This window comes from Nicotiana tabacum, chromosome 15 (genome assembly GCF_000715075.1).
Source record: "Nicotiana tabacum cultivar K326 chromosome 15, ASM71507v2, whole genome shotgun sequence".
Taxonomy (NCBI): domain Eukaryota; kingdom Viridiplantae; phylum Streptophyta; class Magnoliopsida; order Solanales; family Solanaceae; genus Nicotiana; species Nicotiana tabacum.
The window spans coordinates 127,689,098-127,706,342 of record NC_134094.1 but is presented as its reverse complement, the minus strand read 5'-3'; the positions used below and the strand labels follow the sequence as shown (position 1 = coordinate 127,706,342).

General features: G+C 36.0%; 1 protein-coding gene across 1 annotated transcript; it reads left to right on the top strand.

The window, feature by feature from the left end:
* Positions 1–14,524: 14,524 nt before the first annotated feature.
* LOC107807781 (UDP glycosyltransferase 9-like) lies at positions 14,525–16,744 on the top strand. The gene is made up of 2 exons (XM_016632218.2): positions 14,525–15,229; positions 15,886–16,744. The coding sequence occupies exons 1-2, from the start codon at positions 14,600–14,602 to the stop codon at positions 16,597–16,599; spliced, it is 1,344 nt and encodes a 447-aa protein (XP_016487704.1). The 5' UTR covers positions 14,525–14,599; the 3' UTR covers positions 16,600–16,744.
* Positions 16,745–17,245: the final 501 nt, after the last annotated feature.

The following is a 17,245-nucleotide window of genomic DNA, read 5'->3' as shown; positions in this document are numbered from 1 at the left end:
AAACTGAACAAGTATAAGTATATGAACAATAGAAATATGATATCTACATAAAGACTATGCAATATGGCTCACAATACAGTAATGGCAATAAGAAATGAAACAACAAGTATCAACGGAATAGCATAAAAATGACACAGGAAAGCGAATGGAACACAACCTAAATCTGGAATCACAAATACAGCAAGGACAAGTAATAACTCAGCAATTACAACTGCTTTTACATCAGGTTTTAGTCATCAAACTCCATGAGGTACCGAACCTCAAACAAATCACAACTCACAGGTCTCAATACCTGAACCCTAACACTTGGAATCATGTGCCCTCATTACACTTCATAACCGCACTGATGAGTCACGTGCCAATAGAGTCATTCTCGCATAGAAGGCAAGTAAATAAGGGTGAGCATCTATGCTCAACAATATCAATAATACCTCTTATCCGATAAGAGTGCTTAACTACGTGTATGATTGTGCAAGTGTCCTAACATAGTCCATACCAGCAAATAAGCATAAGGAAAAAGAACGGACAGCACGTAGAATATTTTCTCATAGCTTTCACAAGATAAAGCTCCCACAGGTAAGTGTACCACAGCACAATATCAATAACAAGAATGCACCCATGCTATCACAAATCATCATATATCAATCCCTGACACAGCCCACTTTGTCTCTCCACATGTGCAATAATAAAGTAAGTGCCCGCCTTGTCTAGCCACACGTGCATAACAATGGTCCCACCTTATCTCGCCACATGCGCAACCCCACACACACATATATATATATGTGTGTGTGTGTATATATATATATCCCGCATTGTCACGTCGCATGTGCAAATATCAGTAGTAACAATAGCACGGTAGAAACCTCGTGCAACCCCATAACAAAAATCGCACGGCAAAAACCTCATGCGTCATAATAACCACAACCGCACGGCAAAAGCCTCGTGCATCACAACAATAAATACAATAGGAACAATGATAATAATACAAGGATACGACAAATATGTCAACTCAGAAATTCCAGAACTTAAGGAAACGGAAGAACTAATTCACAAGGAGTAGCCACAATAGAGAACGCTACTCACAATAAGAACAACTCAACAAGAAAGGAAATATTATGTAACAACGGTCCACAATGTATAGTTCGACATCGAGGGAGCTAACACAAGACGAATAATTCCAAATAAGGACAAGTCAACTAAAATATAGGATATTTAACTTCTTTTAAGATTGGGCAATTAAGAGAGAGATACAACAACTCCAATTAAGGATAAACAATATAAGAATAATAATTTGCCTCAATTAAGGATGAACAATTACAGAAGAGATAATTATAATTTCAGATAAAAATAAGCAGTTAGGGAAAAGAAAACACGGCAATAGAAGAGATACAATTTCAGTTAAGGCGTATATGAATTAAATGAACAACAAGAATGGATCATGAAGCAATTAATTCTAATTAAAGCAGGTATAAATGAAACTGGAAATTAAGAAATGTAATCATAACGAGAACAACTGCATATTCGATGAATATAAGGACCTAAGAATCCCTAAAAGGAAACTTTTCAACAAATAAGTCCGGGCACGTACTCGTCACCTCGCGTACATGAACTGCAATTAGCATAGAATACTCAAATCCTAAGGGGTAGTTCCCCCACACGAAGTTATGCAAGATACTTACCTCAAAGAAGACAGACCGATACTCAAAAATGAACTTCTCAGGCGAAATGACCTCCGGACGGCTCAAATCTAACCAAAATAACTTTAAAGCACAAATAAAACTCATAAGAAACAATTCCGGACCATAGAGCCTCAATCTTTATCAAAATTTAAAAATCGGTCCAAAAGTCGACCCCCGAGCCCGCACCTCAAAACCCGATAACTTTTACAAAACCCGAACACCCATTCCGATATGAGTTCAACAATACTAAAATTATCAAATTCCGATACCAATTCGTCCCTCAAAACATAATTTTTCATTTTGAAATTTTCTTCAAAAACCACCATTTTCCCAACTCAAAGCACAAATTAAATGATAAAATAAAGATAAAGTCATGGAATATAATAAATTCTAGGTGAAGAACACTTACCTAATCGATTTTCTTGAAAAACCCACAAAGAATCGCTCAAAATCGAGCTCTACAAGTCAAAATATGATGAAAATGGCCTAACCCTCGATTTGGAAAACTTATATTCTACACAGGTCTGAAAGCATCGCGAACGCGGAGAAAAGCTCGTGTTCGCGAAGAAGAAAAATGAAAGCTACCCAGTTGTACTTCGCGAACGCGAAGATAAGCTCGTGAATGCAGAGAAGAAAATAATTACTGCCCAAATTAGTGCTACGCGATCGCGAACAAACATATGCAATCGTGAATAAGGAAATTGATGGCCGAGGAACTGGGCTGCACGAACGCGTGAAACGGCACGCGAACGAGAAGTAGGAGAAAGCAGACTTTCGTGATCGCGAACGTGATCATGCGAACACAAATAACAATGAATTCCTCCTCTGAAATTACACTATGTGATCGTGGAGGAAGGGACGCGAGCGCGATTAAGGAAACCAGATGACAGAAAACACCAGTTCAAAAATAGAAGGGAATGGCCTGTAGCCAATCAGAAACACACCTAAGGCCCCCGGGATCCTGTCCAAACATGCTAACAAATTCCATAACCTAACACGGACTCTCTTGAGGTCTCAAATCACATCAAACAATTCCTAAAATACAAATCGTGCCACGAATCGAATTTATGAACTTCCAAAACTTCCAACTTCTAAAACTCGTGCCGAAACCTATCAAACCAACCCGGAATGACGTCAAATTTTGCAGGCAAGTCCCAAATAATATAATGGATCGGTTCTAACTCTCGGAATCACATTCCGACCTGATATCAAAAAGTCCACTTCCGGTCAAAATCTCCAAAAATTTGACTTTCACCATTTCAAATCTAAATGAGCTATAGACCTTTAAACAATAATCCGGGCACGCCCTTAAGTCCAAAATCACCCAACGGATCTAACGAAACTAACAAAACTCCATTCCAGAGTCGTCTTCATACAGTTCCGATTATGGTCAAAATCCTAAGACTAAAGCTTCTGTTTTAGGGACCAAGTGTCTTAAATCACTTTGAATCATCCGGTAACTGAATTCAACCACGCACGTAAGTCAATACACATAATACGAAGCTACTCATGGCCTTATGCCGCCGGACGAAACTTAAATTCTCAAAACGATCGGTCGGGTCGTTATAGAAAATCATAAAGATTTTAATCTCGTAATGTCAACAAAGGAGTAGAAAATCCAAATATTTTAGTCTCCAAATTGAGAGTAAAAATCACTAGGATTTTGTAATAACCCGGCCGATCGTTTAGAGTATTACAATCCTGTTTCCCCATTTACTGCTCAATTTATGCTTTACAGTTGTTATGTGATTTGTCGGGGTGATTGGTTCGGGTCCGGTGAGGTTTTGGAATGAATTGGAACACTTAATTCCAAGGTTTAAAGCTTAAGTTAAAATAGTGATCGGATGCTAACTTATGTGTAAACGACCTCAAAATAGAGTTTTGATGATTGTAATAGCTCCATATGGTGATTTTGCACTTAGGAGCGTGTCCGGAAAATTATTTGGAAGCACGTAGCTAAATTAGGCTTGCAATGGTGAAAATAGAAATTTAAGTTTGAAAGTTTGACCGGGGAGTTGAATTTTTTATATCGGGGCCGGAATCTGATTATGAAAATTGAAATAGGTCTGTTATGTCATTTATGACTTGTGTGCAAAATATGAGGTCAATCAGACTTGATTTGATAGGTTTTGGCGTTGAATTTAGCAGTTAAAATTTTTTAGTTTCATTAGGCTTGAATTGGGGTATGATTCATGGTTTTAGCGTTGTTTGATGTGATTTGAGGTTTCAACTAAGTTCGTATGATATTTTAGGACTTGTTGGTGTATTTGGTTGAGGTCCTGGAGCCTCGGGTGAGTTTCGGAGGATTAACGAATCAATTTTTGGACTTGGAGCTTTGCTGGAATTTTTCTGATGCACTATCTGGTTTCCTTCATCGCGTTCGCGGAGAGGAACTGAGGGGCAGGCAAGATTTGCTCTTCGCATTTGTGAGGGAGAGGACGCATTCGCGAAGGGTTGGTCAGGTTGTGCATCGTGAACGCGAGAGGGTGGTCGCTTTCGCGAAGAAGGGAGCTGGGTTGGACCAAACGCGTTGGCCTAAGCATTCGCGTGAGAGGCTTCGCGTTCGCGAAGGTCTAAGGTCGTTAACCATCGCGTTCGCGAGTAGGATCTCGCGTTCGCGAAGAAGAAATTGGGGAAGCATATTTTTGTGCTTCGCGAACGCGAGGCAAGGGCCGCGTTCGCAAATGAGAAAATTCTGGGTAGCACAAAATGTGCTTCGCGATCGCGAGGCAGTGGCCGCGTTCGCGAAGAAGAAAAACCTAGGTAGAGAGTTTAAGGACTTTGTCCCATTTTCTATTTTTGACGAATTGGAGCTCGGGAAGAGGCGGTTTTCGGTAGATTTTTAAGGAAAACAATGGGGTAAGTGTTATTAACTCAATATTGGTCAAATTACTTGAATCCATGGTTGTTTCTAACAATTAATTGGTGAATTAAGTTGGAAAATTTTAGAAAAACCCTCTTGGTTTAATTTGAAGATTTGAGGGTCGAGTTGATGTCGGATTTGGTAAAATTTATAAGGTTGGACTCATGGTTGAATGAGCGTTCTTATTTTGTAACTTTTGTCGGGTTCTGAGACGTGGGCCCACGAGCGATGTTTGGGTGAAATTTTGGATATTTTTGGAAAATTAGTATTTTCATATGGAATTAATTCCTATAATTTATATTGACTGAATCGAATTATTTGTGGCTAGATTCGAGGAGTTTGGAGGCCGATTCGCGAGGCAAATGCATAGCAGAATAAAGAATTACACGGTTAGAAGTAAGTAACAATTTTAAATCTGGTTCTGATGGTATGAAACCCCGAATTTTGTGTTATGTGATCGGTTTTGAGGTGACGCGCATGCTAGGTGACGGACGTGTGGGCGTGCACATTAGGAATTGTGACTTGGTCAAATTCCACGGAACCGTGTAGTTGAATAATTTGTTGTTATCTGTACATTCTCCATGTAGTAGAGAAATTGAACTACAAATCATGTTTAGATTATGTGTTGGCACTATAGGGACCCACAGAGGTCGTGTACATGTTGAATTGTCTACTAAATTGATGATTTGTACTCAGTCACAGTTTACTTGTTTATTTTATCTCAATCTACATTGTTCCTTGTTGATACATTATGTCATTTCTGTTGGGGCTGATTTTCATGAATACTGATTTTCCAACAGACTGGAGAGATTTATGACTGGGTGAGATCGAGGGCCTGATTCTGAGATATTATACTATAGCACGTGAGTTGTCCGTGCGGATCCAGATATTATACTATAGCATGTGAGTTATCCGTGCAGCACGAGAGTTGTTCGTACGGATCCAGATATTATACTATAGCACGTGAGTTGTCCGTGCTTCACGTGAGTTGTCTATGCGGATCCAGATATTACACTATAGCACGTGAGTTATACGTGCAACACGTGAGTTGTCCGTGTGGATCCAAATATTGATACTATAGCACGTGAGTTGTTCGTGCGGATGATAGCGCTTGTGCTAAAAGAGCCCCTCCAGAGTCTATACACACCCCCAGTGAGCGCAGGTACCTACTGAGTGTGAGTGCTAAGTATTGAGCGAGTGGGAGGACTGAGTGACTGTTCCTCAGAGAGGATGCATTGATTTCAATATTGTTGTATTACAGTTGTCATATGTTATTGTTTTGGAAATTTTTTAGAGATATTATCTTCTCTTTCAGTCGAACTTGATATGAAATTACTGTTTGGCCTTAATTGTTGAACTTGCAAGCATGCCTACTTTCTTATGTTGGAAATTACTGTAATTGGACTTAGCTGTGAAGATCGTCACTACTTTCAGTTCTTTATTTAGTGTTGTTACTTGCTGACTTGGTTGTACTCAAACTACAAGCTGCACCTCGTGTGCAGATCCAGGTACTTCCGGATACGACAACTGATAGATCTCAGAGTGTTATCATTTGGAGACTATCAATGTAGCTGCTTCGCGCCCGCTGACCTTGACTCTCTTCCTTTTAGTTATTGTACTGTTATATACTTTCAGACAGTGTTTTTATCAGTCATACTTTGTTATCATTTAGATGCTCACATACTCAGTGACACTGGGTTTTGGAAGTGTTTTGTATCTGTAATTGTGAGGTTTTCTATTGAATTCAAAAATTATGTTTTCAAACTTAAAAGATATTGTGTTTTATTGAGGTTGTTGGCTTGCCTAGTATTGAGATAGGCACCATCACGACATGTGAATTTTGGGTCGTGACAAATTTAGTCTCCCACAAACAGAATATAAGATGAAAACAGAAAAAAAATTTTAAGTTCCTTAAGCTCTTTAGTATTCTGTATTCGAAAATATATTCAAAAAATTGAAACAATGTAAAACGAGAAATACAGAAGAACAAAATTAATCTGAGTCCACTGAATTCACAGTGTTTTCTTAAGGAACTTAATCCCATCCTAGTACTCGCGGTTTAGGATTATTGTCTCCCATGATAGAATGGATAACCTCACTAGTATAGCGGTACTTCAATCCCCAGTGAAAACGAATGCAAAGAACAGTAGAAATCACACTTACTACTTTATTTTATGTTAAAACAACGCAGAAAGAAGAAGGAGAAATCAGAATTTTTCGCAGAAATTCTGAGGGAATAGTCTGCAATTTATAGCCAACATGTTGAGTTTAAACGAAGAGGTACAACTCTTCAGAATGTCTGTTATGACTATTCAAGTAAAACGTCCATTACATAAATGGCTATTTACGTAAAATATAACGGGAAATCAAAACGTGGAGAAAAATTAATTTACCGTTACAAGAACAACCAATTTGGATTAAAATAATATTACGTTAATAAAGTTTGTCCAAAAAATTAATCAATCAATCGATCATTTGACCAAATCTAAATCCAAATCCAAATCCGATGCCAAGCCGAGCGAGCGAGCGACGATGACGGCGCGAGGCTTGCCTTAAATTAATCAATCAATCGATCATTTGACCAAATCCAAATCTGAATTCGAATCTGAATCTGAAGCCGAGCCGAGCGAGTGACGACGACGACGGGGCTTGCCTTAAATTAATCAATGAATAGATCATTTGACCAAATCCGAAGTCGAGCGAGCGAGCGACGACGACGCGAGGCTTGCCTTCTTCTTAACTCTTTAAGAGCTAGAAGAAGAGAAATTGTCTATATACCCATGATAAGTCTTTTCCTCCTCCAATATGGGACAATGTCCCTTTGTCAAGGAGGAAAAATCAAAATTTCAGTTTTTCCTCCATTTTCCATTTACTATATTTTAAGCTCTAAGAAGTTTAAACCCAACAGGCACTGCCTATGATTATAAACTACCATCACATTCCTTAATCACAACTACCACCACCACCCGCCATTATTAACTATCACCACCAATAACTATCATATTGCTAAAAACTATATATTTTATTGATAGAATATTATGTTAAAAAGTATTTTATTTGAATTTTATGTTTATTAATTTTCAAATAAAGAAAAATTTATACATTCAGATGTTAAAAATCAAAAAGTCTTAATTATTTAGTATTCAGATCTTAATACACATCTTGATATTCAAATATGTATTCAGATTTAGATGTCTTAATCTTAATACACATCTTGATATTTAAATGTGTATTCAGATTCAGACGTCTTAACATTAAAAAAACAAATGAGGCCTTAGTCCTTGATAAATCGGAGACGTTTTTGGAGAGGGGATTCGACCCAAGGAGGCAAGAATACGCTAGGAGCAAGGCGGAGAATTTTTCTACGGGTTTTTCACTTTCTTCTTCCTATTTTCATTATTGGTTATGCATTCTAGTAGTGTAGTTTTTCATACTATTATGAATAGCTAATTTGTTATCTAGGGTTTTGATAAAACCTTTTGTAGGTTAAATTCTTATGACATTTTTATATAATTGAGCCGTTGTATTTCTCTACTTGTCCAACTATGTGTTTATTATTGTTGGTTGAATGGCCATCAATTGACTGTGCCTATTTAGTATGTATATTGCTCGAGAGAGAGTACAAATTAGGTAGTTGTTGAATAAATCACTCCTAACGTATGTGAGAGATCAATACGGATTAAAGGCGGGAATAGAGATAATGAAACATTGGTGCGATCGTAATGAGCGCTGAACTAGTACCAACTAGCATAGTTCGAGAGAATACGTCTAGTAAATTGTGGTAGTTGCTCGAGAAAGAGCTACAACACCCAAAGTACTCACGATCGGTAGAGAATACTTAGGCAAAATTATAAAAGATGTAGCAGGAAGGATTCCGACAATTGTTGAAATCATAACTTTAGACCTCCTTGATCTTTTCTCCAACCCCTAGTATCTCTAATTGTTAATTCACTATTTTAATTTGTTAGTTAATTAGTTTAACATAAGAATCTTTATATTTATAACTTAGGAATTGTTCGAACTTGTCTTCTTAGTGATACTTAGCAATTATAGTGAAGCCTTAGTTCTCTGTGGGATTCGACTCCGGACTCTTAGACATGATTATATTTGTAGCGACCGCTTATCCTTTTTAGGACTAGAGTTGGGCATGATCAAATTTTGTCGCCGTTGCCGAGGAACGAACGGTGTAGGATACCATGGGAGTTTCGATGTTGGTAATTCTAGTGTTGATCTTCCTTGTGCTCATTGTGGAGGATACCACCTGTGGCAAAATTGTCAAAATATTCTCGAGAGTAAGTTATATGCACCAACTTAATCTTATCAGTGGAATGTATGTGATGTTTGTGGTGGTCAAGATGGTCATTTTTATGGTTGTGATTGTATTTATTATCCTCCCCCAATCCCTTATTATGATGGTTCTACATTTTCTTGTGAAGTTAATAGGAACAAAGAACATGGGGAAGCTAACTTGGAGGAGATCAAAGATATGTTAAAGTGCCTCTTGGAAGGAAATAATGAGAAAGAATTGCAAATACAAAGGCAATGGGATACTATCCAAAGGCAAGATGCAACTATTGGCAACTTGGAGGCTCAAGTGGCTCAATTAGTTGAAGCATTTAATGCTCATCAAGCTAATATTATGGATAGTAATGGGGAGCAGTGTGCATTAGAGACCGAAATTGAGGTGTTAACGGAGGAGATCAGAGTAGAACATCAACAATATATCCAACTAGAATTTGAGGATGCCGATGTTGAAGATGTAATACTAGTGTCAATCGAGGACACTGAAAATATATATTTAGTTGACTCTACTGTCATTGGTGTTGAGGATGTTGACAGTCCCAAAGTTCATGTAGTTGAGCGCATTGGTCTATACTCCAAGTATTTTTCCCACAATGTGTTTGGATGATGATATAGAAATAGTCATCCGAGCCACTTGAGGAGTCAAGGAATGAGGAACAAGGTGCCTTCATTCTGGAATTCTTCTTGCTAGAAAATCGGGATTACATACCTCATCTAAAGGCCAAGAAGTGCAGAATACTACATTATTTCCTTAGGCCAGTTAGATTCGTTCGACCACCCCAGGAGCATAATCATAATCTTGAAGCAAACTTGGGGTTCAATTCATAAGCTCGAGGTGGAGGAAAAAAAATAATTTGCGTCATGCCACGATATTAAATCAGGTACTTGTTGGGAGGCAACCCAACTTTACTACTTTCTTTTATTTTTAATTTTTTTAATTATTTTTTTTATGTATTATTTTTGTAGTATCAATTTTTGATTTTCTAGGAGCATGGAAAGCAAAGCTATTGGAAGGATGCAACAGCAAATCGGATGGTTGGAACTAAGTGTGAGGTACCTGCACGAAGGACCATGCCCGGGAGAAGTCTGAGTACCCCATTAGCTGCTAGTGCTTCGGCTTTTAGTCTACCAAGGAGTTTCTTATACCCTCTTATTAGTATAGTGTGCATTGGGGACAATGCAAAATTTTAAGTGTGGGGTAAAGAGATTTGTCTGGGCGACTTTCTATGCTATTTTAGTTGTGTTAGTTTAATTGAATAATGCTTTTTTAGAAAAATGGAAAAAGATTGGACTGTTCCCGACGATGGATATCCTAGACAATTTTCTTGAGGGTTTAAAGTCCGACCAAAAACACACACAAAAAATTAAAAAAAATCCAAAATATATTTCTTTAATTTTTGTAGGTAGTAAAAATCCCCCTGATTTTTCTTTGTGCCTCGGTTCTTTTCCATGTGATGTAGTTTGAACCGGGTCATAGTTTTTTTTTTTAGAGTAGAATATGATTTAAGGAATAAAAGAAGGAAGATAAAATTTCTAGGCGCCCTTTTGACTTGTTTGATAGTAGCATATTTAGGCTCTAGCATGTGTATCACCTTTCCTATGGTTTGAAGTTGCTTATGATGCCTTGTTGAGCTAGATAGCATGTCTATTGATGCCTATGTCGCATTTTCATGGATCGTGTTCACTTTGTGCAAAATGCTTAATAATTTGTGGCTCCGTGAATACTTGCAATTGCTTGAGAATCAGAATGGAACTGTCCTTAGTGAATCATGTGCCATGTGTGATGAGATCTTCTTGTGTAGTCCATGTCGTTATAACTGAGTCTAGAACTTGCCTGGCATGTGAGTTCAAGCGAAATTTTATGTTTTGCTCGGTTTGAAAAATGATTTTAGGCTTTCTTTGATCTTTTTGAGCTTAATGCTTACCACAAATAAAAATTATCCCTAGTCAACCTTTTGAGCCTATAAACTTTTATTTGGCAACCACATTACAAGCCTATACCCTTTTGTTCTTAATTGTTATTATTTTGACCCTTTTACCTCTTAAAGCACTTTAATTGTAAAATGAGCGCTAGAGGAAGTTAGGAGGGAACTTGTGTGGCTTTTAAGTGAAACCAATGAAAGAAAGAAAGGTGCAATTGTATTGTAAGGATTACACCACTAGCAAGAATGGTAGAGGAAAAAAAAAGGTTAGTGAAAAGAAAGAAAAAAAATGTAGCAAAGAAAAATAAGCATATCTTGTCCTTGCTAGGGGGTATGAATTAAAGTAGTTCTTAATGAAAGAGTAAATATTTTGGGGGTGATATTGTTTGTGAAATTGCAGTTGGGTTGAAGAAAAATGCGCTTAAAACTAATTTTGTGATGTGTTAAAGTGGTTAGGAGGGTTAGTCGCTATTCCTAAATTTATCCTACTCGTCCTTTAGCCCATATTACAATCATAAAAAGTCCTAAATGATTTTAGATCGATCAAGCCTACATTAGTAGAGATTTATATAATGGGCAAGCCCATGGTACTTTGTGCATGCATGTGGCTTCTTCGTTGATTTATCTGAGTCCTTAAAATATATTTGAGCATTTGATTCGAATGTGTGGATTCAACTTACTCTCTTATTCTTGTTGTGAGGGCACATGATTTCGCAAGGGATAGGTGACGTTATTAGATTTCTCTATGATGTTAAGTGTTCAAGCCATGAATGCATTGTGATATTGAGTCGGCCGGCTAGGATTGTTATAAGCATATTTTCTAGTTGTTGAATAAAATTTTGAAGTATGGCATAAAGTAAAGGGAAATGTGTGTTGAAGGCATATGCTAAAGTTTATTTGTTGCTATCAACCATAGTCATAGGGATGGTGTGCTTCAGATGTGCTAAAACAAAAATGCTCAAGGTTAGTGTGAATTGGTGGTTGACTCGAGGACAAGCAACGTTTAAGTGTGGGGTAGTGATGTTTGGCCAAAATGATATATTTTTAGTACATTAGTCGCCCTAAAGTTTGTTGGTTTAGTGATTAATTGTGTGACATTTGAGCTAAATTATGTTGTTTTATGCATAGGAGCATCGGAAAAAAGAGCCGAATGAAAGTTGCACAAAATAGGACGAAAATGTAAGAAAAGAGCACAAAAATACCAAGTACCCAAACCGTGCTACAGGCCAAGTATAGCCAGCTTGACCGCGCTACAGGCCGGGCGTAGCCAGCTCTGTAGCCAGGCTGACCGCGCTATAAGCCTGGCCTCGCGAGGTCTATAGCTCGGTAATTAAAAGTCGCGGGATAAAAGACTTCAACCCGGATTTGGATTCAAGGACTACAACCCTAGCCTATAAATACTCCCTAAACATGTCTAAGAAGGGAGGATGTATTTAGAGCAGATTCGGCCTAAAGGAGAGACATTTTTGGAGAGGGGATTCGACCCAAGGAGGCAAGAACACGCTAGGAGCAAGGCGGAGAATTCTTTTATGAGTTTTTCACTTTCTTCTTCCTATTTTCATTATTGGTTATGAATTCCAGTATTGTAGTTTTGCATACTATTATGAATAGCTAATTTTTTTATCTAGGGTTTGATGGAATCTTTTGTAGAATAAATTCTTATGACGTTTTTATATAATTGAGTCGTTGAATTTCTCTACTTGTCCAACTAGGTGTTTATTGTTGTTGATTGAATGGCCATCAATTGGTTGTGCCTATTGCTCGAGAGAGAGTACACATTTAGGTAGTTATTGAACAACATCACTCCTAACGTATGTGAGAGATCAATACGGAAGGTTTAAAGGCGGGACTAGAGATAACGAAATCTTGGTGTAATCGTAGTGAGCGGTAAACTAGTGCCAGCTAGTGTAGTTCAAGAAAATACGTCTTGTAAGTTATGGTAGTTACTCGAGAGAGAACTATGACACCCAAAGTACTCACGATCGGTAGAGAATACTTAGACGAAATGATAGAAGACGTAGCGGGAAGGATTCCGACATTTGGGAAAATCGTAACTCTAGGCCTCCTTAATCTTTTCTCCAACCCCTAGTATCTCTAGTTGTTAATTCAATACTTTAACTTGTTAGTTAATTAGTTTAACATAAGAATCTTTATATTTATAACTTAGGAATTGTTTGAAATTGTCTTCTTAGTGATACTTAACAATTATAGCGAACCCTTAGTTCTCTGTGGGATTCGACTCCGGACTCTTAGACCAGATTATATTTGCAGCAAACGATTATCCTTTTTAGGACTAGAGTTGGGCGTGATCAATTGTCAATTGAATTTAAACTCCTAAATATTAGGATCTAATTCAATAAGGAAAGATATAATAATTAAAATTTAATTGATATCAAAGTCCTAAAGATTAGATAAATAATATAAATAACTATTTTGTCTAATGTGAAATCGAATTTTAAAGGATAAAAAAGACGAATGACATGTCGCTAAGGACCTTCGTGCTTTTAATATAGTGTATAGATAAATGTATAGTTTATCATAAAGAAATTTTTTGAATCTCGCGGTCTTAAATATAATCACGTCATTTCTATAACATGAAATGTTATTAAGAATAAAAGAATAAAATGAAAATGTTAAAACTAAAGAGTAGTAATAAATATAGAAATAACATTCTTTCGAATTCTAGCAACGATAACTCCAGCACTTATATCACTTGAAATTTTATAAATATAATATTTGACACGCATACAACCTGTAATATCAGATAATAAGTCCTACGTTACATTACAGACCGAGTCCAACTACTGCCACGTTATATTGTGTCTCTTTTGACTTTTCTCTTTCTTCCTCTTTTGCCTACGTAAGCGTCTCTACTCCTTTCTCACATGGGAATGCAATAATCTACTCATTAATGGAAATGCCACAAAATCATACCTTGAGATTTTTTAAGTTGACACGAGCTAGAGTTTAATATTAAATTATCACATTATGTTTTATACTAACACGACTTGCCCATTTTGCGTCTTTATTTTCTATTTTGTGTTGGGGTGTAGCTTCCTTGGTCCTTGATAATCAGACTCTTCGTGAGTTCGTTCTATCCAACCGCCAAAAAATATAAAATAGTGCCACCATCCATTAAATATTATTCTACGGTCCCAATTTATTTGATATTTGATATTTTTTTTAGTTAGTCTAAAAATAATAACATATTTTTATAGTAGAAACAAGTTAACTTTAATCTTCTCACGCTTGATTTATAGGCAAATAAATTTCTATTATTTATTTTAGATCACAATTTGTTCTTTAAAAAAAATCTTTTCTTTTAACTATTGTGCCTAATCAAACAAAATTGAAGCGGGGGAAGTATTGTAAAATCGTGCGACCACCCATTAAACATTATTTCATGACTTTTGCCAAGGAATCAAACGACGTGTAACTGCACTACTTCACAGCCAGCTACAACGTGTTGAAAACTTGAAGTAGAAAAATTAGTCAATTAAAAGTGACTTAATTGAAAGTGATACAAAGTATTTTTTTTTATAGAATACATATGTTTGATTAACACATTTTCCTTGACTGTACTTATATGCAAAAATGTTAAAGGACACAATATGTAGCTTAAAGGCAGTTTCATATATATATATATATATATATATATATATATATATATATATATATATATATATATATATATATATATATATATATATATATATATATATATATAATGGCTTGAATTGTTTCTTTTTATTCTTGTCTACTATCAAGCTACTTTGATATAAGTTTAAAATTAAGCTGCAGAGGAGAGCTAATTAAGAGTAAACTGAGAGGAAATGGACGAAATTAGCAACAAAAAGATTCATGTTTTAGCTCTCCCTTCCCCTTTACAAGGTCACATAAACCCAATGGTTCATTTTTCCAAGTGTTTGGTATCAAGAAGAGTTAACGTGACCATTTTCACGTTAGATTTCGTTTGCATGTCCATGTTATCGGACTGTAATGGCTCATTAATCAACATTGAGTCCATTCCACACGACGAATCGCCACCAAATGGAAACATTGATGATCTTCTTGAATGGTACCAAGTACAAATTACTAACAACTTTAGAGCTATTGTTGAGAAATTTTCAGATGTTAAAGTTCTCATTTTTGATTCACTTGCCTCTTGGATAATTGACTTAGCACACCAACTAGGCCTAAAAGTGGCTGCATTTTCTCCAATACCTTGTGCTCCTTCTGCTATATATTATCATATGCATCCAGAAACAAGTAAAATTCCTTTAGATGGTTCAACTTTATCGTTGCCTTCACTTCCCTTGTTGGAAAAGGAAGATTTGCCTTCTTTTGTATACCAACATCGTGATTTACATCCAACTATTGCAAGACTTTTCTTCGGCCTGACTATCAATTTGAAAAAAGCAGATTGGCTTTTGTTCAACACTTTTGACGTGTTAGAAAACGAGGTACGTATATTATGAATTGTATGTTGGATGTGTGTGAATAAGTGGCGAAGTTAAGAAATTCAATAAGGGTATTCAAATTTTGAACACTATTTGCTAGTGGACTATGAAAGGGTTGCTCAAAGTCTATTTTTTTAATCAAATACAGGTAATATTTTACCCTATATATAGTATAATATTTCGACGAAGGATATTTAGTTGACTACTCTTGGCCGTACATAGTTTTGCCCATGTGTGTAACCATCTCATCTAAAAGGTTAAACTATTTGAAAGAGCATACTTTTATTTATTTAATCATGTCTCAATACGCCCCTTTTCACGTGTGGGCTTCATGATTTTTTTATTATTAGCCAAACACGTAGAAATTCTTTTTACTAATGGATGACGATGAGACTCGAACTCATAAACTTAGGACCTACTCTGCTACCATGTTGGATGTGTGTAACCTTCTTATCTAAATGGTTAGATGAGATGATTATATATATATATATATATATATACACACACTTCAACAAACACTATATCTCTCAACAAGATTACGTACTTTTTGTTCAACACAATATTTGACATGCAAGCATGTTAGCTGGTTTGGTTTCCTTACTTTTTCTATTTATGATCGAATTATGAACACTTAATATGTTATTGCTGAATTTGTACAGGTGATCAACTGGTTAAGGACCCAATATTCAATCAAAACCATCGGACCAACTTTTCTAACAATGTATCTTGACAAGCAACTAAAAGATGTCAAAGAAAATGGTTTGAGTCCTAGTGGTGAAACTTGTATAAAATGGCTAGACTTGAGAGAAATTGGCTCAGTTATTTATGTATCATTTGGTAGTTTGGCCAGTTTAGGAGAAAAACAAATGAAGGAACTAGCATCAGGATTACTAATGACCAACTGCTACTTTCTATGGATTGTTAGAACTTCAGAAGTGCACAAACTTCCAAAAGAATTCATGTCCAAGTTATCAAAAAAAGGACTAATAGTGAATTGGTGTGCTCAGCTTGATGTCTTGGCTCATAAATCAGTTGGATGTTTTTTTACTCATTGTGGATGGAATTCGACGCTCGAATCGTTAAGTTTGGGAGTGCCAATGGTTGGTATGCCCCAATGGGCAGATGAACCAACTAATGTTAAGTTTATTATGGATATATGGCAAACTGGAATTCGAGTTAAGGCTGGAAAAGATGGTATAATTACTAGAGAAGTAATAGCAAGTTCTATAAAGGAAATTATGGAGGGGGGAAAAGGTGTAATGCTAAAAGAGAATGCAATTAAATGGAAACAATTGGCTAAAGAAGCAATAAATGAAGGAGGAAGTTCTAACAAGAATATCGAGGAATTTATTCAATCACTATACACTAAGTAACATATCCAAATAACATATCCAAAGAACAAATATATATTTTTTTTGTTGCAAGAATCACTTTGTAGTTCAGAATTTATAGAGCATGTCTTTATTATATTGTTGTTTCTCATTGTTTCATATATAATGTATCATTTTTGTACCTTAATTTTATTGTATTATATTGGTTTGTTGTGTCAATGGTTGGATTATTTGTATTTCTTGTTATAGCATTTTTTTGTTTACGTTTACTAAAATGTCCTTAACTTACTCGTGTAAATATTGAGATATCAACAATACATCCTAAAGAAAATATAAGACAACTTTTTTTGCCTAATGTTTAATCAATCATACATTGTAAGGACGTTATTATTTTATTGAATCCAAACAACTCAGGGTAATGTCTTTACATGCTTCTCTATTGACTTCTTTATCTACTTTTTTATTTTTTAAATGTCCTTTTTCATATAATCTCGATCATACCAATTAGACTAAGTTCCTAAATAGAATCTTCAGCCACAATTCTCTGTGAGTTGTTGACTATTTGGTAGTTGATTGATATCAATGCTTAATGCTCTAATCTTAAGTTGTTGATAGATGTTTAAATCTCTTAAATATATATTAGTACTTCCATTGTTTCATTTTCTATGATAGTAATTGACTGCCCACA

Coding starts and splice junctions, on each gene's coding strand:
- LOC107807781 (XM_016632218.2), top strand. CDS start 14,600: ATGGACGAAATTAGCAACAAAAAGATTCATGTTTTAGCTCTCCCTTCC. Junction 15,230..15,885: donor TTGACGTGTTAGAAAACGAG/GTACGTATATTA, acceptor GAATTTGTACAG/GTGATCAACTGGTTAAGGAC.